At 38.3% G+C, this 24,546-nt stretch overlaps 1 protein-coding gene and 1 long non-coding RNA gene across 2 annotated transcripts in view; one reads left to right on the top strand and one right to left on the bottom strand.

Annotated features, from left to right (window-relative positions):
- The window catches only part of mrps5 (mitochondrial ribosomal protein S5), a 31,235-nt gene extending 9,159 nt beyond the window's left edge, over nucleotides 1–22,076 (bottom strand). Inside the window, exons 1-6 of the mRNA XM_041790214.1 lie at nucleotides 22,005–22,076; nucleotides 21,386–21,538; nucleotides 21,085–21,210; nucleotides 20,325–20,438; nucleotides 16,983–17,102; nucleotides 11,462–11,496 (exon numbers count right to left, since the gene is read on the bottom strand). Coding sequence (XP_041646148.1) covers nucleotides 11,462–11,496; nucleotides 16,983–17,102; nucleotides 20,325–20,438; nucleotides 21,085–21,210; nucleotides 21,386–21,538; nucleotides 22,005–22,053 — 597 coding nt within the window. The 5' untranslated portion in view covers nucleotides 22,054–22,076. The remainder of the gene's footprint in view (nucleotides 1–11,461; nucleotides 11,497–16,982; nucleotides 17,103–20,324; nucleotides 20,439–21,084; nucleotides 21,211–21,385; nucleotides 21,539–22,004) is intronic.
- Nucleotides 22,077–22,097: 21 nt separating this feature from the next.
- LOC121511489 overlaps nucleotides 22,098–24,546 on the top strand; it is a 62,394-nt gene continuing 59,945 nt past the window's right edge. Inside the window, exons 1-2 of the long non-coding RNA XR_005992048.1 lie at nucleotides 22,098–22,147; nucleotides 22,238–22,293. This is a non-coding gene — a long non-coding RNA (uncharacterized LOC121511489). The remainder of the gene's footprint in view (nucleotides 22,148–22,237; nucleotides 22,294–24,546) is intronic.

Raw genomic sequence — 24,546 nt, 5'->3', positions numbered from 1 at the left:
TTAATAACTTTTCTTCAACAGTGGCTTTGACTGGAGAAGAACCCAGGCAATGGTTGTTATATGCAGAGTCTCTCCCATCTCAGCTTTTGAAGCTTGTAACTCCTTCAGAGAAGTCATAGGTCTCATGGTGGCCTCTCAAACCTTCTTACACCATCACTCAGTTTGTGAGGACAGTCTGATGTAGGCAGATTTACACATCTGCCACATTTCTTCCATTTCTTGATGATGGATTTAACTGAACTCAGGGGGATGTTCAGTGCCATGTAAATTTTTTGTATCTTATATTTTGACTGAAACTTTTCTCTGAGTTGCTTGGAGTGTTCTTTTGTCTCCAAGGTGTAATGGTAGCCAGGAATACTGATTAATCAGTAAATGCACCTTCCAGACACAGGTGTCTGTCTACAGGTGATTCCCATTTCACCAACTGCAAGACTACGAGCACCAATTGGCTGAACCTCTGCTGAATTTGGATAGTCACTTTAAAGGGTGTGAATATTTATGCAGTCACTTATTTTACTTTTCATATTTTTATTTAAGTGACATTTCTTTGAAGAATTCTGTTTTTATTTTGAAATGAAAGTTTTTTTGTCAAGAAAAGTCAAAATTATATTGACTATCATTGATTTAAAATCAAAAAAGCTTTTAAACATCAAGGGGGGTGATTATTTTTATAGGCACTATACATGGTTTAAAAATGAAAAGGACTAGACAGAGAAAGAGGATATAGAAACAAAGAAATGAGAAAGGAGAGAGAAAACATGGAAGGATGTGATGAAAGTTAATTGGTAGTGTAACAGTGAGTTGATAAGCTGAAACAGAGGGAGAAGAGAGGAGTCAAAGAAATGTGAGAATGAAAAGAAAGGAAAGGAGGAGTAACAGAAAGAAAAGAGTGAAAGAGTTAAGAAGGAAATGAATCAGGGATTTCTGTTCTTCTACACAGGTAGTGATGTACAAGATGGAAAATTAAAATACATAAGAATGAATAAAAGCATGGTAGAATAAAAAAGAAACAACAGAAAAAAGTCAAAAGAAACAGGAAAAAACATCAAAAAGGAGAAGATGAGAAGGAATCACAGCAGACATTGAAAGCTCTAAGTATCAAACAATGTTTGTTTGTTTGAACATGGCAGAGACAGTCAGAGAAAAAGAAAGTTTGTATATGCATGTGTATGGGGTGTCTTATTCATAGGAAGACATTTCTAATGTTCAGGACATTTTAAAACAAATGCACACAAATATGCCAATACACACAAGCATGCACAAACACACAAGGCTGCTGTTGCTAAGATACAAATTCAGCACAATCTAAAACTCAGAGTAAGTGGAGCTGCTAAATGCCACTTCCATAAATACAAGTGGCCAGTTGGACTTATGACTTAATTAAATTGAGTTAATCAAGATCATTAGACGCTTGTGTGAAGAAATTTTTGCTCCATGCTTTCCCTACACACTCTGCCACCAATGAAAACATATTTTTCAGTAATTTTAAGCATTAAAAGGTTAATGCCACTGTTATCTGTGATTTTTATCCATGGCACAGGTGAGTGGGAAAGACCAATGCTGACATTATGAAGTCCAAACATTATTCTCTGTGGTTCAGATCCAGGTGTGCCATGGGTCTATTAGTGCCTCCTGCCTTGTGTTTCCCATTGAGCAGGGACCATCAGTAGCCTTATGGGGGCCTATCTCAGCCAGCCCACACTTTACCTCGACACTTTCATCCATGCCAGAGAGCCCAAGTGACAGAGCAGTGTGGAATTCAGCTGAAGGAACTTCAAAGTGAAGATGTGCCTCCAGCCTCACACAGAGGTACTGTTATGTAACCCACATCTCAGTACTGCGGTTTTGTAATTTAACTGCAGGGCCATGGCACAAGGATCCAGGTCAGAGAGACAACGAACACAGACACAGTAAAAACACAGCCCTGCAGGACACACAAACACATGCGGAGAAGTAACTCTGCTAGGTCGTAATACCTCCACACAGACTTCACAAGCCTGGGCGAATTTCTTACCTTGCTCTAATTTAAACAAACACATAGAGTGCCTATAATATATTCACCCCCTAGGATGTTTTACCCTTTTATTGATTTTACTCTGCATACAAAAACTATAGCCTGGCTTCTTCACCAGTCAAAGCCTTATGGGAGAGTGGCAAAGAGAAAGCCACTGTTGAAGAAAACTCATCATTCAACTAGAGTTTGCCAAAAGCATGTGGGGAACTCAGCGGTCAAGTGGAAGAAAGTTCTTTGGCCTGATGAGACCAAAATTGTGCTTTTGGTCATGAGACAAGACACTATGTTTGGCACACACCAAACACTGCACATCACAACAAACACACCATGCTGTCACCACTGTGAAGCATGATGGTGGCAGCATCATGCTGTGGGGATACTTCTCAACAGGCGGCCATAGAAGGCTCGTAAACGTAGATGGTAAAATGACTGACACAAACGTTTTAAAGATAAATCCATATACAAAGCTAGTCAGTGTAGGTATAGAACCTTGTTTCAAAAAAGTTGGGATATAATGTTAACTGTAACAAAAAAAGATTTAACTAAAAGATTGGGTAATTGATTGAAGAGAGCAAGGACAGCATATCAAACTTTGAAGCAAATGCTGCAAATCATCACATCCTGTTTAAATTCAAATTTCAGACACAATGTCCCAATGTTTTTGGAAATATGTTTTTAAAAGAGATAAATTGTTTATTTGACTACAAAACAGTATATCTGGATGCTTGTTTTTGCTTATGCACACCGCTTTTCAAACTGTTTTCTAAAGCAATACATGGTATGTGATTGTGCAGTTGTAATAATTCTCAGTACGATTGTAATTATCTAATAGAAGTAAATCACAGCCATGCTGATATTCAGTACAAGAGCACCCCCACCTTTCACAGATTTAAATACAGAGAAATTACTTCATTTATGTCATAGCTTACATAGACACATATGCACTAACATTTTGAATTTGTTCTGTGACTGAGGGCATGCAAAGGAAACATCACATCCTTCCCGCAAATCAGTGCTGACATGTATCAAATGTGAACATGAGGCTAAGGAAACATTTCTCCCCTGACTAAATGGAATCTAAAATACTGCATTATTTCACATTTTGATGCTTGTGCTGTGGCTACTGCACTCAATTTCTAGCATGTGTAATTATCTGCAGTGATGTTGAGCTTTTGGCTTCATGTCCATAATTTTAGCTGAAGATGCAGCAGTTTTGGCAGAGCAGCATTAGCAGCAGAGCAGATGGGCTGAGTTTTTCCCTGCACCGGATGAGCGACAGCATGGCAGTGGGAGGAGGCTCTCACTTCTGTTTCATCTCTTATTTTCTCAATCTGTTGCTGCACGTCTCTCTCTCTGTTTCTGTCTATATGCTGCAGTGCAGGGGAGGAGTTTTTACCCAACAGAAGCAGAAGGCACTCAGAGAGCTCAAAACTCCAACAACACTAAACTGAACACTTCACTGAGTTACTGATGCAGAGTTGCATGCCATGTTTCCACACATTTCATTCATTTTCTCTGCATGCACTGTCCTTTAAACGCTTCACATTCCTCTGACCTGCTGAGGAATGTGAAGGGTTTAAAGAAGGACAGTGCATGCAGTGTATGCTACTGATATTAATAACCCACAACCAGAAGTTAAATCAGTCTGAGGCTCTCAGTTGCCTTTTTTAATCAATGTGTGACACCATTACACATGACAAGGATGTTTTTTTTCTAAGGGTTTCCTTCATTCAGAAAGGAAACTTAATCATGGTCGCGTTTAGGTGAACATATCAATGTTGCCTTTTACTAAATATTGTTTTTCTGATGATTAACAAGGATTGCCAGAATCCGTGTGGGATGCGGGCCCGATTTAACACACCTGTTGATGGTGTGGGTGGGAGGGGGCAGTAATGGACAGAAATCCACCGGGAGTAGGACTAAGAAAAATGTCCCGTGCAGGGCTCTAGTTTCTTGGTTTGATCCTTAGCCCTGGGATTGACTGGTGATCACACCAGGGTGTACCCCACCTTTCACACAATGGCAGCTGGGATTGGCTACAGCCCCTGACGACCCTGAACAAGATAAACAGTGTAGAGAAAGGATGGATGAATGGATGGTTTAAAGCTCTCAGTTTGTCATTTAAGCTGTTGCCAATTTAGTGATGGAGCTAGATTTCTGAACACGGAGTTGAAGCCTGAGAGGAGCAGATGTTACTAAACCCTAACAAAGACAGATGCATCCTTAGTTTACAGTAACTGTTGTGGTCAATTTGAGCTTAATCCTGCTCTAAACGAAATTAATTTAACATGGAAATAAATCAGCTGGGGTTTTTCAGTACAACCCAAAGCACCCTAAGGTATTTTAGGAAAGTACTCATGACAGCAAAGCCCTCAAACACACACTTCTTAACTGTTATATTTTACTCAAATGGGACAGTCTTTCTAAAAATATCTCCCAGACACCTAGCTCAGGCAGAAACCTTACTTTTGATATCAAATAAAAAGTAAGGTTGTTGTCTCACTGACTTGCAAACTGTCACAAGTCTTCTCACCAAAAATGGAGTCTCCCCCTGCTGGCCATTATGGAGAATTAAGGTGTAACACACCTTCACGTTGGCTTGACTCAATCTAAGACTTGCAAGCTTATTTAGAGAATCATTTATTTGAGAAACCATTTAATGACTCTGTTGTATTTGATTCTGTTTAGGTATACCAGAAAATTCAACAAAAATAAATGTAATGTTGTAATGTAATGTCACACTGTCTGAGCTTTGAGCAAATGCTGTATAACATTTGTGGAAACAAAATGAAAAATCTCAATTTTACATGATATTGTAGTTGTTTTTTTTCCAAATAAAGTCAGTTAAAGTGAATATATTGTCATGATGTGAATCAAATCTCAATATTGCTTTCATTAAAATCCTCTCTGCTCTAAACAGTAATGTGTTTCTGTGCAATTTAACTTTATTTTCTATGCAAGTACAACCTAGCATCCAAACAAATATAGAAAATGCTTTTAACAAAGCGTTCACTTTAGATATTAAAGTTGTGTGCGTGCCTTTGTGAGTCCCACTGGGCTCTCAAAACTTTAATCCAATTGAAAGTTCCCCCAAAAAGTCACACTAATGCAGCCTGCTGCCTGTTTACTTTGAGAAAACTTTTCAAGGTTGTTGACTTCAGTGTGAGAGGAAAAAAAAAAGATAAAAAACCCCTGTTTTGACACTGACAACGGTCCATCTCTGTTAATGAAATCACTGAGTCCAGTCCAAGTGGCTGCTGTAGCTGGAGAGAGGCCATGAACATCACTTTTCTGTCTGTCGCTCTAACTCTCCTCCCATTTTCCTGCTATCGGTTGTCTCTCGCCCTCTTCTTTCATCTCTGCAGACTCTGATTGCATTTCTTTCTCAGAGAGGGCCAGATTGAACTTAGTGGATTTTTAAAGTCTGTCTTACATTCAAGTATTCAGTATGGTGCCTATCTTTTTGAATCTTTTTTTCAAATCCTGAACATACTGCACTCTTTTTCAACCTGGAGCTACAACACAAGCTATGATAACATAAGCATACAATAATCTCATCAATGGTTTTGTCTCATATGCTAAAAGCAACAACAGCTGTTCAGCAGAAATGGTGCAACTTTTGGATTTCTGCCAATAACACTATAGAATTTCATTTCTTGGTATCACAGCCACAACTCTGGATGCATGTTTGCTATATGATAAACCAGACCAGGTTTTATAATCCAGCGGCTAATCTTTCACTAACGTTGCAATTAAGAACCATGGATAGCTACATACACACCCACAGAATAAGAGTTACATCCTGCTTTTCTGACTATATCTTTTTAAATAATGTTACAATGTCATGTAAACACTGCTTCAGTTCATTCATGTATATGTATGTATATAGGGCATTAATCATGGTGAGCAGAGAACCAGCTGTGAATTTGTGAAGTTTGATGGATAACACCAAAACAAGCTGCACAAACAGGCCTATTTTAAATTCGAGCAGACAAAATGGAAACCGTAGAGGATATTTTTAGGGATACACCAACTGTATACACTGATATAAATTGGTATATAAGAGACAATAAAAAACTCAGAGTCTGAGTCTAATCTCAGATGAGAAACACTGAGTTGTTGGTTTCAGAAAAGCAAATCTGAGTTAGGTAGATCAGTTCTGAGTAGGTTCACCTTGAGTTCAGTGTAGGCAACATGACCATAAAAAGCCACCATCAATGGCGACCCATTCACCATGGCAACAAGTGACAGCAAAAGGTCCACATACTTTACCTTCTCACACTAGAAATCCTCTGTGCTTATTTACTTATTTTAAGGAGTCACAATGTTTAGCCTATTAGGGACACATAAAAGAAAAAAAGGCAGAGATCGCAACAGTAAAAGATTTATGTCACACTGTATTTATGAAAACGAAGTCTTTAATTCTGAGATTTAAGATGTAAATTTAAGAAATAAATTAATGAATTAATAATTTAAGTCCATGGTTAGATGTGATGTTTTAGTGTGACAGTCTATATAAGGCCCAAATAGGTCTGTATTTAGGCTGTTGGAATTGTAATAGTTAAAGACACCTATGCTTTGTTTTACTTTAGTTTATGATAACTTGTAAAGCTTCCAAAATTGGACAGTAAGAAAAAGAACATTTTCAATGGGAGATAACTAATGCCCATGAATATTATTGCCTGTTCTATTCAGTTTTTTTATCTTGTAAAATTACATCTATTAACACAGTAAATTTAGTACTTCGGTTTCTTAAATGGAACAATTTTATCTCATGAAATTATAATCTACCTTCGAAGCTTTACCTGATTAGATTTTTCTTCAAACTTGCACAATTTGTGCTCTAGTTTTATCCTCAGACTGATGTTGGTTTTTAATATAAACACTGTTTCTAGTATATACTATATTGTAACTCGATGCAGAGTAATGCATCCCCTTCATCTATGCTTGTCAACTAAACCAGTAGTTGTCAACTGGTGGGTCGAGACCCAAAAGTGGGTCGTGAATGTGTGGCAGGAAAAAAACATGCGGCAAAAGGACATACAAAACATCTACACCTTTATCTAAGTTTTCTTGTGATGGCAAGTAAAATTCAGCCGTTTTCAATGTATTGTTATCATTAATTTATTTCATTAAATTTTCTGTAATAATTTTATGCTGTTAGCTATACTTTAGTGATTTTTTTTCCTTTTATAAGCGTTGTTGTACTGTTCATGTTTCTCTTCACTTTTTTAACTTTCCAATCTCTCTCTCTCAACTCTTGACTTCTTAACTCACTCTAACAACTTTTCTTCCACTCTCTCTCATCTCATCTCTCTCTCTCCCTCTCTCTCTCTCTCTCTCCCTCCCTCCTCTCCACTTCCTCCTGTTGGACGTGTTCACTAATGGCATGCCGGCGTCATCGTCCTTGGGAGACAAGCCTTTAATTCCAGCAAGCCTTTTTCATTTCATTAGGCCTGAATTTATAGTGGAGCACATCCTCCCGTGCACACAGACACACAGCCACCCACACACAGACACAGGATGTATTTATAGGAGATGGCACCATAAAAGCGTCCGTCAGTTTCCAGGGGGAAGCCTAATGTCTGTGACACCACTCTTATTTATGTGGGTGAGAGGGCTGGGGAAGACTATCAATGTGACCCACACACACATACCCACTCCCACACTCACTACCAGATACTGTGAGTGTGGGGATCATACGTGTGGCCAATGTACAGAACATGTTTTTGACCAAATTTGTGTAAATATGTGTCAGAGTTAAGTCAGTTTGAGTATGTGCGTGGAACTGTGTATGTGTGCGTGGAACTGCGTGTGTATGTGTGTGCGTATGTCTGTGACCTTGTTACATTACCCCCATTAGTTTAGTACGGTCCATTAGCGCTAATTGAATTAAGGTAAAATACAGTACTACGGAGAGAGAATCTAAATGAACCCTGTCCGCTCATACAGCTCATCTTATCTCTCAAGACACTCGCATGCACTCATACACAGAAGCCTTATATTTATGTAACTGCTAACTAATCAGCCTTGAGAATTAAAGTCTGATGTTTAAGCTTTGATAAGGAAGAAAAGACAGTTATTCCACCCAGAGCTGGGTCAGGGCAGGATGCCTCTTGAGCCTGGGCTGGTCTTGTCATCCTTGGTCCTGATTCTGGGAAAACCCATGAGAGTAAGCGTTCACAAACCACTGATTTAATAACGAACTCTTCCCCAGCGCCGCCATCTTTATGTAGTCTCAGACTAAACAATAAACATATTTATGATTAAAACAAAAATGTTCAGTGATGTTGCAGCTTGCACCAATGAAACTGCTTCCAATGTGTCAGTAACACAAATAAAAACACCTGCAGTGTGTTGATTGTACCTGTCCTGTTAATGTTCAACAGTTCACATTGGTCATTGCTTATGCCTACTGAATAGTCACAAGACTTCAAAAATCAAGTTCAAAAATCTATTTTTATTATACGTTAGTACGTGGGCCTATGTGTTGATAGTAAATCAGCTTAATTTGACTGCACATGCTTTCATTTTGTGCAATTTCATAAACAGCTAAATATACTCCAAGTTGTTTTTCAAGGGTGTACTGAAGCAGTATGTTTTATAGGTGGTGGTGGTGGAATTGTTTCATAATGGAAATTTGGCCAATGATTCTTATGTGAGCTTATCTACTAATACTTTGGTAGCTATGATTATTACTTTGCTAATGTGTTGCCTGTTAAACTTTTTAATTGTGATAAAATCTGTCTAGTTGAAGCTTCTTAATAATTGTTGACAAAGGAACAAGGATCATGCTGTGATAGACTGGTTTTCAGAGCTGTTGTCAGCTCTACTTTCATGAACAGCTACAATATGTTCTCCAGTTTAAAATATATGCCATTTCAGTGTTACAACAACTGTCAGAAGGCAGGGCTGTGGTTTTAAATGAGATTAGCAAAGCATCTATGAACACCGTAGCTCCATACACTCGCTGGCAACACTGCTAAAGCTAAGTTGAATCAATGAAACACACACTATATGACAGATTCTCCATGATCAGTGTGTTTTACAGCAAAAAAATTAGATTTGAATTAGAGCACCATTATCAAGAAACAAATGGTTTCCCAATAACCATTTAACCTGGTTTTTACTGTGATAAAAAAAGGAAAACACTGCACCATTGGACCACCACCATGGACACATCTACATACTTTTTAATGAAGGCAAACGTGACATTAAGAGAGGATGATATGACCATGGAAAAAACACGCTGAATTTTCCAGGTACTGTCATATTTTTCATTAAAATAATTGTTTTTGCACATGATTGCATTTGATGCTTAGCCTGACATCCAGGTCAATACAAAACAATAGCCAATAGCCAATACACTGGTGAGAGTGACTGATGGTCATCCTGTGATGGCCACAGTCAATCTCTTGATGATTTCTGGGTCAAGGCTTCATGTGAAATCAAGAAACAAGATGACATCCCTCATTCAAATTACCCTATTTCTTTTAGACGCACATCAAAGAGGGTCAGATAACAACCTCTTTCTGTTTAATTGTTTTCTTATCAGGACAAAAATCCATGTTCTGCTTCCCATTTTTAAATAGTTATTAGGAAACAGCCCTTTTATTAGTTTTGGTCTCCTCATCTGAAATAGAAAATCCAGTGGCCATAAAATACACTGACCCTTCACAGTAGAAGTCTGTAGTCATTATTTTGTTTGATTGCTTTCATTGTGATCAGTGGTGCCTTCAGTGGCAGCTTAACACACCACAGCAGGAGAGTAATGAAAGTCAAAACCACAGAAAGTACAAAGAGATGAACACACATAGATATATAAAAATATCTCTGTGATCTAATGCACTGAGTATAGTATACCATCACTGGTTAGTTTTAGGGAAACAGGGGCTAGCAGCACCTGAAAATACATTTACATGTATGATTATTGCAAAGAGCAAAAACAAATACTGCAATAAAAATTTTAAGGCCATATCACCTACCCCAGCTTCACATGTGTGCAGCAGCATTTACAATCTTAGGTGCCAAAACATGTGCATAGCTGCTTAACAAAATAGCAACAAGTGAGGTCAGGTTTTGAGCAACAATGAATCATTACGTGTGGTTGGCTAGGGGCCAAAAATACCTAATTAGCCAGTTTTGAGCATCCTGAAAACCCTTTTTTTGTTTCGGCGTCAAAATAGGTATCAATTCTTAAGAGTGGAAAAGGGTGAAAATCTGTTGTTTCACATGTGTTCATCATTAAACAAGAAAGATAGTGTCTAAAATCAAAAATTTGACTTTTTTTCCATTATCAGACTATTAAAATAACTGAAGCTTGGTCTGCTTTGACAAACAGTCTGCCTGTCTCTGCTGCTGCTCTGAGGATTGTGAAATTGTTTGAAGTGTTTGGCATCAAGCACCGATGCAAATGCTACTTTGCCACTGGAAGGCCTAAATATCCAGGTCAAACAGAGAACATTTTAATATCCATCTGATCTCCTCACACTGCAGCTGCAAAATGACCTGACATTTAATGCTCAACTGCAGCTCTCCTTGCTTGGCATATTTGCCTCCAACACTGTCCATGTGCACACGCAACAGTGGATTTTCTGCCATTTTGAGTTTCCTGAAAACAGTTTTCCCCTCTGAGGCTTTCTGCATGGTTATTCTGAGTTTTCAGCTTTAGTTAAAGCTGCGATTCTCTATGGCAGGGTCATGAACTGCGATCAATAAGCTCAGTGTCAAAATTTTAAAAATATCTAATTAGACCTGATCTTACACTCATGCACTACAAGTTTCAGGTTGTCGCTGAGCTGCTGCTGCTGATGAGTAAATGTTGTGTTCACAGTTATTTATTTATATTTTTTGCTGCCCTCAGGTGGTGACTAAAGTCATTTTTTTGTTTCTTTAATCAGGGTAATTTTAGTTATCTCTGAGATAGGCTAACCACTGTGACATTTTCATGAATTTGACAGGATAAATCCCTCAGAGCTAAATGCTTCCCAGACCATAAAGCTGAGTTATCCCTCTCACAGAGCTGTGCCGGTAGTGTCTTCATGTTACAGGGTGCATTTAACACAAGCAGCCCCTGCTTCAGGCTCGCTATGCTCGATCTTTTCTGCTGTATACTCAGCCTGAATTAATACAGCTGAATATCTAGGGAAAGTCAAAGCAGTCTCAAACATTTTGCTATTTTCTCTGTTTTCAAGCTAGTTTGCAAACAGGCACTAAAGTCTAAAAATGTAACTGAGAAAATGTGTGGAGTGACTCCTTCCTTAAAAGAGTAAAGTAATACATCCTCTGGATTTGAAGTTCTGGGGTCTGTTTTCACACTGACAGTGTGTCAGTCTAACTGTGTGTTCACACCAAACTGCTAAAATTAAAACTAAAATTGACAAAAGTTGTGGTGGATATTTGGGCTCCAATTTTAGTGTCACTTTGATGGAAAGAGGAAAAACTCACCTCAATGACACGAGAATCAAAGTCTTCATAAGTCTCTGTGGAGAAAGAAAGAAAGAGATAAAAAAGCTTTTACACACACACACACACCTACACACACATAGACAAGCTCCTGCTGCCGTAACAAATACCCAGAAGTCCTTGCTGTCATGTAACAGGTCGACACTTTTCATTGTCAGTGACCTCTGAAGGACGTTTGTCTCCCAGCAGAGGTCTGTTCACTTCAAACCAATTAACAACAAACAAAGAAGAGCTGACTGGCAGAGACCTCTAAGCTGGGACACTAGCCCACCATCTGTGAGAAGCTAAACTGATCCGAGACAGCCATCCTAGTTACAGCTCTCTGCACATCACAGCATCAAGGCCCACTGTGTTTTATGTGTGTAGGAGACAGTGTTTGTTTGTGCAGAGAGAGTTTGTACATAAAGCACAGAGATCACAAGTGTATCACATAACGTGAAGGCTTGTTAGCAGGAAAAAATAGGCTTAAACAAGAGGAAAAGAAAGTAGGATAAGACACACAGGGAGTTATAAAAGGGCTGTAACACAAGAAGAGAAGAGTAAACCACAGAACCTCGCCTCTCATCAATCAGCAGTTTGAGCTAAATGTTCTGAACTCAGTCCGTCAGCAAGAGCAAAGTTTAAGCTGGTAATGAGTCTGGGAACAGGAGCTCCATCAGTTCATCAGGAGGAATTAACCAGAGATGTTGCTTAGGGTTTGTAATGAAAGGTTGATTAGGCTGGAGATGCACCTTTACTGGCTTCAGAGAGTTTTAGATTACAGCATTAGATTCAACCTTAAACACTAAGTCCTGACAGAAAATCTTATGTTAAAGGTAGTGGGAATATGTATAATATTCTGTCTGCAGTTTTATTAATGCTATCTTAGATTTGCCTGTTACAATCCTACAGAGAAGGTTTTTATAGGAAGAAATTGGTGACAAGACTAGAAAATGACAGAAGCCCTTGTTACCACATTTTCAAGACAGGACTGGTAGCCTTATGAAATACACAAAGTCTAAAGGGTGTTGCTACTAAGGTGGCATTTTAGGGGTGGAGGGGGTTGGGGCAGGGCTGGACCTGCAGCATATCTACACATGTATGTTTGAAATGAGTGTGCTTGTGTAAGGGTGTGTGTATGTGAGCCTGATCCACATACTGCTCCAAATAATCACTGTGCCATACCATATTTATATGTGTAATCTGTACACATCTGTATACAGTGGTGTGAAAAAGTATTTGCCCCCTTTCTGAGTCCTGATTTTTTTGCATATTTATCACACTTAAATGTTTCGGATCATCAAACCAACTTTTATATTTCACAAAGACAACCCAAGTAAATGGAAAATGCAGTGTTTGAAAGATTATTTAATTTTTTAAGGGGGGAAAAAAATCCAAACCTCTCTGGCCCTGTGTGAAAAAGTAATTGCCCCCCTTGTTAAATCATGAGTTAACTGTGATTAACCACAATTTTTGGAAAGCTGAGTTCAATTTCACTGGCCACACCCAGGCCTGATTACCACCAGATTTGTTAAATCAAAAAAATCACTTAAATAGAAACAAAATGAAGTAGGCTACAAGATCTCAAAAAGAAACGCATCATGCCACGAGCCAAAGAAATTTAAGAACAAATGAAAAAACAAAGTGAATGGAATCTATCAGTCTGGAAAAGTTTACAAAGTCATTTCAAAGTCTTTGGGATTCCAGCAAACCACAGTTAGAGCCATTATCCACAAATGGAGAAAACAAGGAACAGTGGTGAACCTTCCCAGGAGTGGTGGGCCAACCAAAATCACTCTGAGAGTGCAACCAAGACTCATCCAGGAGGTCACAAAAGAACCTAGAACAACATCCGAAGACCTGTAGGCCTCACTGGCCTCAGTTAAGGTCAGAGTTCATGACTCAACCATAAGAAAGACACTGGGCAAAAATGGCATCATGGGAGAGTTCCAAGGCCAAAACCAATGCTGACCAAATAGAGCACAAAGGCTCCTCTCACATTTTCCAAGAAACATCTTGATGATCCCCAAGACTTTTGGAGAAATATTCTGTGGACTGACGAGACAAAAGTTGAACTTTTTGGAAGGTTTGAGTCCCGTTACATCAGGCGTAAAAATAACACAGCATTTGATAAAAAGAACATCATGCCAACAGTCAAACATGGTGGTGTCAGTGTGATGGTCTGGGGCTGCTTTGCTGCTTTAGGACCTGGACCACTCGCTGTGGTTGATGGAACCATGAATTCTGCTGTCTACCAGAAAACCCTGAGGGCGAACGTCCGGCCATCAGTATGTGCCCTCAAGCTCAAGCACTCTTGGGTTGTGCAGCAGGACAACGACCTGAAATACACCTGCAAGTCCACCTCTCAATGGCTCAAGAAAAACTAAATTAAGGTTTTCGAGTGGCCCAGTCAGGGTCCGGACTTAAATCCAACTGAGATGCTATGGTGTGACCTTAAATGGCAGTTCATGCTGAAAAACCCTCCAATATGGCTGAGTTAAAGCAATTCTGTGAAGAAGAGTGGGTCAAAATTCCACCACAGTGATGAGAAACACTCAACACCTGTTACTACAAATGCTTGATTTCAGTTATTGCTGCCAAGGGTGGCACAACAAGTTATTAGGTTGAGGGGACAATTACTTTTTCACACAGGGCCAGATAGGTTTGGATTGTTTCCCCCCTTAAAAAATTAGATAATCATTCAAATACTGCATTTTCTATTTACTTGGGTTGTCTTTGTGAAATATAAAAATTGGTTTGATGATCCGAAACATTTAAGTGTGATAAATATGCAAAAAAATCAGGAATCAGAAAGGGGGCAAATACTTTTTCACACCACTGTATATACATATTTGTGTATGTTTATATGTGCATACAGGTACATAAAATGTACATTACATCCTATTTATAATTTTTTAATTTGTAAGTTACATTGTTATATTTTCCTTTTTTGTATGTATTCATTGTATTAATTGCATGCTCTTTTCACTCTTTTGCGTGCTTTGTTTATACCACTCTTGCTGCTGTAAATGTGGGACTAATAAAGGAATATCTTATCTGATTCACGCTTCTGTGTCAGCCGAGCCATACTCTATGCTGTACATCAGCGTAGCCCTGAACCCCATGCAGAACTCTGCTCAGGCTGATGTGCATCTTGTCAAAAATGTAACTATGCATCAAAACAATGCTGATCACAAGCCCTTTTATTGGTCTGCTAGTTAGCACTAGTGATGTCAGATTCTGAGTAATGTATACAGGCATGTTGTGTGCACTCTAGAGAGAATTAAATGGCTGAAGCCGGTGATACAGCTAGTCAAATCTACCTGCCAACAACTGGCATTATCAGATGTGTATTTCCTAATCCAAGTCTCTCAGTGACTGAGCCAGTGCAAAACATTTCCCTGCCCTCTGCTGATTCAGCAGCTGTACTTTCATCTCCTTGGATGTCTCTTTATTTTCCAATTTGCAATTACTGTCCTATCATCAACTGGGGATCAATTTTCATCATCTGCACCTCTAACACAATATGCTCCATTTCAGATGCAATGGTTTTCTGTACACAAACAAGCGGGAAATGTGGCCACGGAACCAGGAACTGGCACAAAATTACACTGCCGGGTAGCGTTAGGTGGATTACTGCAGAGTGATGCAGACACACTAATGCACAAGTATGTAGCGCTCACAACTTGCACAGAAGCATAAACCAGGCTTGAAGCATCCATACTCTTGGGCTTTACCAACACTCTAACAGCTTCTAGAAAGAAACACTTGGAAAACAGTATAAAGTTGTTGTGTGGATTGGTTGTTCTTCTAAATAAATTATAAGTACATAAAAACATACAAAGCTGTAATGAAAGCTGAGCTTTGTTACAACAGTGTGGAGGAATCATTGGAGAAAAGGCTATATTAACATGTAATGTTGCAATTTAAAGTGCAAATAATAGTATTCAAACCTCAAATGAATATACCCATTACCATTTAAAGTTACAAAATCTTCTGAAATAAGAAAAATGTGAATAAAAACTCCACAAAAATCAATAGTTTAGATCCAAACTAAAAGCTCTGTGAGGTTGTGTTTTGATATAGTTAGGTCATCTGCAAAAGTTGCTGTAATTACAGAGGGGTAAATGCCATATTTATGTGGTCCCCTTAAATTAAAGCTGAAAGTCTACACTTCAGTCACATCTTGACTGGTTTATTTCAAATCCACTGAAGTGGTTAAAAGAAATTGATATGAAATGATAAAAATTGTGTTACTGTTCAAATAATTACTAATCTAACTGTACAAGCTGACATCCTAATGCCAACATGCTATGGTACTGGTGTGTTTTTGTGTTGGTTTTGCATGTAAGCACCATCACATTTTCCAACTGCCATTAAAGTCCTTAGGCTACCTGAACCATATATACAGCTAAAAATCCTATAATTCTGGTGAAATAAAATAACCAGTCTAATAGTTAAAAATATATTATCAATCCACTAACCTCTTCTTTAAATTTACTTTTTATCTTCTTTAAAATTAGCCAAACAGCAACTAATATTACTATTTTGCTTCCAGCTTTAGGAGCATCTGCAGGATGAGCTGTTGCTACAGTCAGGTTGGCTTGTTTTCAGACCTTTGTCATCTCTTACTTGACTGATATGGAAGGGGTACTTATTATTAACAAATACTCAAATATAGTCATCAGAATTTGTCTCTGAAAGTAAAAACTAGAATGGAAAGATCTCTACTAAGTTAAATAAGAACAAGTTAAAATCCTGTGAAAAGCAAACTGACATCTTGATGGCTCTAGCTGAGGTCAGATGTCTGTTCAAAATTTCACAGCAGTCATCCAGTCATAATATTTCAGTCTGAGCCAAACTGTCTGGCATTGTCATCGTATGAGCCATATTGAAAATATAACATATGGAGGAGAAACAGTGCAGTCATTTTAGCTCTCTTGCCAAGAATGGAGAGTGAACAGAGAAGAAAAAAGAGACATGGGTGTGTGGGAGGAAAGAGACAAATGAAGGAGTTGACAGAGAGGAGACAGAAGGAGAGAAAGACTGAGTGTGACTAAATGGAGATGGAGAGAAGCCAAAAGTATTACAAAAGAGATAGATAGAAAGAAATATAGAGGCTGAGGAACTTGAACAAGAGAGGGACAAAATAAAGAGAAAGAAGTGGGATACAGAGAGAAGTGTGTGAGAGAGAGAGAGAGAGAGAGAGAGAGAGAGAGAGAGAGAGAGAGAGAGAGAGAGAGAGAGAGAGAGGTCTTTCTAAATTAGGATTTTGTCCTACTTGACAGTTAGGTCTCATAATCATCTTCATCAGTCCTAATAGGCCACCATACAAGCCTGCCACTTGTCTTTTTCTCTCTCTCTATCACTCAGGGCAGCTGATACCCCTTATAACTCCTCTACTACTTCATCCATCCTTAACACAGACATCTACAGCTGGACTGAGGTCTTTCAGTCCAGCTCAACTGTTAGAAAAACTTGCTGCGAACAATATGTACGTCTCCATACTGCATTTATACTTTACCTCCATTGGGTCCGGGGTCAGGGGGCCCCAGGCTGATACCTCCCCAGGAGCTTCCTGTCCATCCTCTCTCTCGCTTGATCCTCATCTTCCTCCTTTTCTCCCAATCGTCCCTCTGACGCACTGTGCAGAGAGACACAAACATCAAAATTAAGCAGCAAAAATGGCTTCAACAAAAAGACATGGTCCTATTTTTTCACTGCCAATTTAAATGTGTTCTTACTGCTAATAGACTGAGCTCACTATGAAGGCAAATGAACAACTCCTCTTACAGCAGTGTGCTGTTGCTGCTTCTGTTTTCTCAATTGTCAACCTCTCTCTCACCTCACCTTCTCAACCTTTTTTCTATGAGTGAGTCCCTTTTTAATTTAGTTGATCACCACTTTTGTGAACGGATCAGTCAACCTTGCTTTATGGATCGACAGGTGGCAGTAAAAACCAATACATGTGGCAGAGAAAGAATAAGAAACCAATTTTGGATTTATAACACTCAAAAATTTTGCTGTTGTGTTATGTAGAGATGATACCACATTCAAATTTCATATCACGATAATCACGACCTAAAATATCACCATATTATCACAGTATTGCTATAATAGTAGAAAGTACAGATTTAACATGTTAAACACTATCAATCAAAGGTTGTCAAAGTGTTTGATACTTTGATAATGTTCTGATACCACATGCCTTAAATGGCACATTACCTTCTTATTTGATAGGACAAGAATGTACCAAAGAAAAACAGATGTACAAGTCACATTATCAATCCAGAGCTTCTTGTAAATTTGAGTCCTTATTAATAATTTTCTGTTTGTAGGAAAGACAACAACAATTCATTTTTAGCAGAAGTATATGAAATGAGCAGATTTTTAATTAGAAATTTAAAAAAGTAGTTATTCCATCAGTCATATCTACTTTATATAGCTGAAAAAGCAAGCACATTTCTCATCCTCACAGCTGTTTTATTCAAGTTTCTTATTTTAACAGGTATTTCAACAATGGATTAATATTTTTCTCTAATGCTTGTCATCAGGGATGTCCCGATCCCGATTGTATGTATCGGATCGGTGCCGATTTAAGCATTTTTAATTGATCGGAGAATGGCAATTTGATCCGATCAGCCAAGCCAATCATTTCCATCAGCTGTTGTTAACAGAGCACAATTTACGACAGGCTGTAAACACACCAGTAACAAAACAAAGCAGCAGTAGCAACATTAGCATTCCTGTGTTTAAAACGTCAGCTGTGTGGAAAAACTTCAACCGTCAGAGTGAAAAAAGTCCAATGGCCACTTGCAGCATCTGTAATACCGTTTCAAGAGCTGATAGCAGCTGTTAACACTACAAATTTGATCTGTCATTTCTGAACTTAACATACAGCGGGATATGTTGACTTCACTATAGCAACAGGCAGCTTCACCGAAGCAACAACCTCTGGACTTTAAGAGAAGAGACAAGTACCCTCGAGAGAGCGATAAGGCAAAAAAGATAACAGAAAAAGTGGTCGAAATCATCGCTTTGGACAACCAGCCCATCACATTACTGACACTGCCTTACCGGAGCTGTACAACAAAGTACATGACAGCATACTAGAGAATGTGAAAAGCAACTTCGCTGCAGTTAGCTTTACTACAGATGTTTACAGCTCTGATGTTTGCCCTATGTCACTGCTGAGTCTCACTGAACAGTCCTCCACCTTTGAGTTAAAGCATGTAGTATTGTATGCACGCCAGTTTAGTGGGTTCACACAGCAGAGCATGTAAAGCAGGCCATCGAGACTGTTCCTAAACAAGAGGCTACACTTCATTGTAAAGTAATGGGTGGGTAAAGAAATAAAAGTGAGGGAGGAAAACGTGATGTGGCAGCTCTAGTTGCACACAGAAATTGCACTGTAATAACAAGAGTGCCTTGTATTTGATATTTGGGTTTATTGCAATGCTAGTGTTCTGGTTCATGTCTCAGATTAAGCTGCTACATTTTAGGGATTGTTGTTTTGAATCTGTATGATTCATTTGTTTTTGATCCTATTCAAGTTAAACTGTTTTGACTTCAGTTTTTGTTGTGACTAATACAGTCAGGTTAATATGCAACCTCATTTATTAATTGAGAGATTATTAAAGTGAAACAGAGCTGATACACCATTTTGAGTAGAAATGTGATTTTGTTTTCTACAACAATTTTGGCTGTACTGAGTAAAATGGAATAAGTTTGAGACATCTAGTAGTTATTCTGGTTACTTCAGTTATTTTTTTTTAAACAAAAACAATTGAAACTCTAATCTAAGTAATTATGAATATCGGATCGGGACCCGGTGTTGGCAGATATTCAGTATTAAAAATCGGATCAGGATCGGAGGCCAAAAGTGCTGATCGGGACAACCCTCCTTGTCATGGATTTTTTGAGCAGAAGAACAGCTACAGCCAGTGAGTGCTGCAGTTTTTTTCATCAAGCTGACAGTCAAAGGTAGGCTACATCATTTTGGCTTGACTTGATTCATAACACAAATGTTTGCGCTTGTAAATTGATTAGCCTACGGCAAAGGTGCTTCTTCGACCTTCTTATCTGTCTGTCTGCTCTGATAGTCACAGTGAGCAGTACAGGCAAGAGCAGAGGAGAGACAGCAATTTCTTATTTATTTTATTTAACCTGTATTCAACCAGGAGTATTCCCACTGAGATACAAAAATCTGTTTTACAAAGGAGTCCTGGCTAAGACAGCAGCATGCTAAGTTTCACACATGACATTAAACAGGATGCAAAAACAAAGGTTACATCAACCAACAAATCAGCAGCTTTCAGCAGAAAAATGTGCACACACTGGTCAAGTGTTCTCTATTCTAGCTTTGAAATCTCCTAAACAAATATAACATTCAAGTTTAAGATGACCCTGTAGCTCAGACCAAGACGACGGATCAAAAACATTAAAAACTTTTTGACCAAAGACAAAGTGAGTCTGAGGAATCTCATACAGGATGAATCCATGAGAATGAAGATTACAGCTACTGACAGCTTCTGGAGTTGTTAAAGAACAAAGATAAGATGCTAATTCATGTAAAATAGCCTTATAAAGAAAGATACACCAATGTTACATCTGTCTATTGTATAAGGAAGACTAATCAAGTTTCTCATACAAAACACAATGACTGGTCTGAAAACCCATCATTGTGGGAGGGAAAATTTAACAAGAATTGAATGAAGGTACTTTTAACAACACGTAGAACAGAGTAAAATAAAGATAACAAAGGGGGAAGCTATACAGTATATAACCATATGATAAAAATAAAAACATGTCTGCACATCATAGAGACTGATGTGTGGTCAGATGTGCTCAGTGTTTTTGACTCTACCTAGTTCAGCCTGCACCTCTTGCTGCTCAGTCTCGCCTCTTCGACCCATGGCTTGAGGATTCCCATCCTTCAGCACTGGAGCGTTCAAACCGGGCCACAGATAACCTCCACGACCTGTAGGTTAAAGTCAAGTTAAAGAAATGAAACACAAACTGTAAAAGACTTACTATTTAACTATACTTGCTTATTTAAACATTTTCAACCTGAAAACATTATTGAAATTAATCATCTCATTCACAAGAGTGTCCTGGCCAAGACAAGCAGCAGCACATTCACCAAAGATACAGACATAAAATGTAAAACAACTACAAACACAGATCAACCAATCATGTGTTGCAGAGTAGAAAATCACTGGTCAAAACACCTATGACCTGATGCATCTTCCTCCAACACCTTTAATTTAATCTCCTCCTCTTTCCTTCCCTCCAGACATTTGAATATAAACTCTCTCCATTTTCAAACTTTTAAAATCTATCTTTCAAACTTGCATAATCAGTGTGACTAATTTCTTTCTACCAATGTTTTATTAAATGTTTTAATTAACTAGCAACATATCTTTGTCGTCTTTTTGATATGCCTTGTAATGTGACCCTGAGTGCTTACAAAGGCACCTAAACAACCTGATTTTCATATTAGGAGATGATTAAAAAGGCTTACAGCAAATAAAAACGAAATTTATAATTACTTAACTCCTAACTGCACAATGGAAAAAACCAAGTCAGGAAATCTGCAGGGACCACAAAAACAGATAATGGCTCACCTTCTCCAAGGATTTGTCCTCGGTTCAGGTCTCTTTTCATTTTGCGTTTGGTTCGCTTTCCTCTGCCCTTCCTGGCTCCTGCACCCATCTCTGCCAACACACCTCTCCATAAGTCATCAGCTGTCACTGTAAACACATGCAAAGGGGAACTCATACATATAGACATCTTGGCTGTTAAGATAACTGGTAGACATTTAAATGAGTGGTACTGACAGATTGTATTTTTTAACTCAACAAGCCCACCAATGTTGTGTATCTATATAACTGCAGACCATATGATGATCCAATATGATCACCTTACATTTATTGAAGAAGCTGCCATGCCTGGTTTGCTGCCAAGCTGTTGGGGGAACGAGTGGAGGTGCAGGGTTTCTTTGGAGAGAAACAGCTGAGGCTCGGGTCACTGCCTGTGACACCGGATGAACTCCCGCTAAGGTACGAAGTGGTGCAGCACCTGGTAAAAACATCCATTATCAGAGTTTCAACCGCAAAGATGCTACAATGAAAACACAAAACCAATAGCCGTGGTGATATACACGTGACCTCATCTATCGCCACAACCAGGTGGTTTTCACTGGTTCAATTTTTCACATGAATACCAAACACCTAAGAGGCGCTACTGATGTATATGAAAACAAGCCGAATTCAACCATGACCATTTAAAATAAGTTTTTAAAGTATTTTCCAGGACACGTCTAGAATAACAAATAGACAGGACCAGGATAAACTGGATTCAAAATCCATAAAGGCTTCTTAAATCCCTGCAGCACCGACGAGCTAGTATCCGGTCAGTTAACAATATGACGCATTTACAAACAGTCGAAGCAACAAAATAACACGCATTAACGAAGTTAACATGCTCCACTACACAAAGAGTATTTTCAACAAGCAGAAGATGAAAAGATAAAGAAATAATTCACCTCCGAGTGTGATGCGGAGGGCACAACACATCCGTATGGACGCCGCCATATTTGATTTCTGAGGGGTCTTCAAGGGACAATAAGGCGTCTATGCTGCGCCTGTTGAAAAATAGGGAAATTGAAAGATGACGCCAAGTTTCCTGGTAAGCAATTTCTTTTTTAAAAAGCTCTGAAAAGGTTTTATTTATTTATTTATTTATTTATTTATTTATTTATTTATTTATTTCCCGCAGATCAATACAAGATCACTTTTTGACAACAGAAAGGGGGACGTGAAACACGTGAACAGGTGGGCTATGCCACACAAAAAGATTGTGTTAATGTGTGGGAAAATGTGTAGCTACAAAGGAAAGGAAATACAAATGACAGTGAAGTTCAGTGGATAGGTCTCATTAGTGTTCACGGGTAATTCAAAAGTTCAACTAGAAAAGCACTTGGAGAGTGCAGACCTCCGCCATTAGCACGATCTCCCAATAGTGACAAATCCTTTAAAAACATTCCTGGATCCAGACGGTGATCCGGATCACTCCCAAAATCTGAGCAGTTCTTCTTTATGCCATTTGTGACATTTCCCGAAAATTTCATGAAAATCAATCCATAACTTTTTGAGTTAGTCTATGTTGCTAACAAACTAACCAACAGACTAACAAACTAGAAAAGTACTTGGAGAGCACAGACCTCTGCCATTAGCCCTATCTCCCAATAATGAAGAATCCTTTAAAAAGTTATTGGATCCAGACGGTGATCCGGATCACTCCCAAAATCTAAGCAGTTTTTCCTTATGCCATTTCTGACATTTCCTGAAAATTTCCTCAAAATCCATCCATAACTTTTTGAGTTATGTTGCTAAACAAACTAACAAACTAACTAACAAACCCTGCCGATCACATAACCTCCTTGGCGGAGGTAAAGATACCGCTCTGACATAGACTTAGCCTACAACATGTCTCTTGTCTTATAAGGTAAGCAATAACAATGTAAAGTAACATATTTTCACCATAAACACACAAACAAACAAACAGGAAGATGTAGATAGAAAGGTTTTTTTTCAATATAGTGAAGAAAAGGGAAAAACTGAAGTAAAAATCACAAAAATCATTAAACTGGTGACATCCTCATTATTTTTAACCCTCCCAATTTTAAAGTTCAAGATGGACAAACAGACAAGACCTACATAAAATGTTACTGACATATCAGAACAAACATTCAAACACTTTAAGCTCCTCTTGAATGAAAGAAGTGGATTGACTGGTATCACCTGTGCCAGATCATGAGGACAGACAGTGCTGTGAACATGGCATGCAGGTACTGTCTTGCTCAGATTTAGATATGGGGAACACGTAAACACACTAATTTTTATCTGTTTATTTGACATCAAATGCAGTCTTCTTGTTAGATTTGATTATATGAAAATAAAACTGTCTTGGCTTGCTGCTTATTAAACCCTGTTTGTAAGCATGACAAGCTGCATCATTCATTAGATACATGTTCTCTGAATAATCTCATCATGATTGATGCGTTTGTGCTTCTTAAGTGCTCTCAGTTCCAGAGAAAGAAAATCAGAGGAGAACAAATTAGGTAGACTTTACGGGAGGCTGTCTGTTGATTGGCTGCATTCATAAATCCCCCAGAGTCTTGGTTATTTCCGTTCTTTTCTTTAATGAATTATCACATCAAGAAGACAGGAAACACAATTATTATAACTTGGAGACAAGGCAAGAGAAGGGTGAAGTAAACCTGTTTAAAGATGGAAATGAAATAAGTTTCTGTCTGTCATCGTCTACACAGCATGGATTAGATTGGGACTGGAAGGAATCTGCTGGGAGGAATCAGTCTGATATTTAAAAGATTCAAACTCTGATACTAAAATATCACATTATTAAGGAAAATATTTAAATCAATGTGTTTTTGTCTCACACCCCCTAAATGTTTGCAAGTTGTACACTGAGGGTCTCCTTCTGACCTGATATTTCTCCTCAGTTTTGTTTACCTGAACATGCATTTATTAGTGCAAACATGTTTTGAATTGCGTATGCAAATATATAAAGCTGTAAATGAGCGTGAGCACACAGAGTCAAGATTTCCACAGAGCAGAGTGACTGGTGATTATCCATGCACTGTAAAAAATGTCCGTAGAAAATACGGCAAAAGACTGTCAAATAGCAACAGTAAAAGACCGTAAAACAAATAAACATATATTACTGTATAAAATACACAGAATTGCTGTAAATCAAGCAACGGTATGAAACATAAATTTTTACAATTAAAGTACGTAATAATTACAAAATTGTACCGTTTAAACGAAAGAAGATTGTGAAAATAAAGGAAAAATACTGTAATCTTCAAGACGGGCAATTACTCTAAATATTACAGTAGTATTTTGTTAAAATTACAGACTTTTCTCTCATGTACATTTAAATTCACAGTAAAAATCTGTGAAAAAAATTGCAATCACATACCGTAATTTTAGCAGGGACAAGAGGTTAAAAATACTGCATGATCAGGAAAGTTCTGTCGAAAATACAGTAAAAACCTGTCAACC

The sequence above is a fragment of the Cheilinus undulatus genome, linkage group 6 (genome assembly GCF_018320785.1).
Source record: "Cheilinus undulatus linkage group 6, ASM1832078v1, whole genome shotgun sequence".
Lineage (NCBI taxonomy): Eukaryota > Metazoa > Chordata > Actinopteri > Labriformes > Labridae > Cheilinus > Cheilinus undulatus.
The sequence above is the reverse complement of the archived record's forward strand: the minus strand, read 5'-3'. Positions and strand labels throughout refer to the sequence as shown.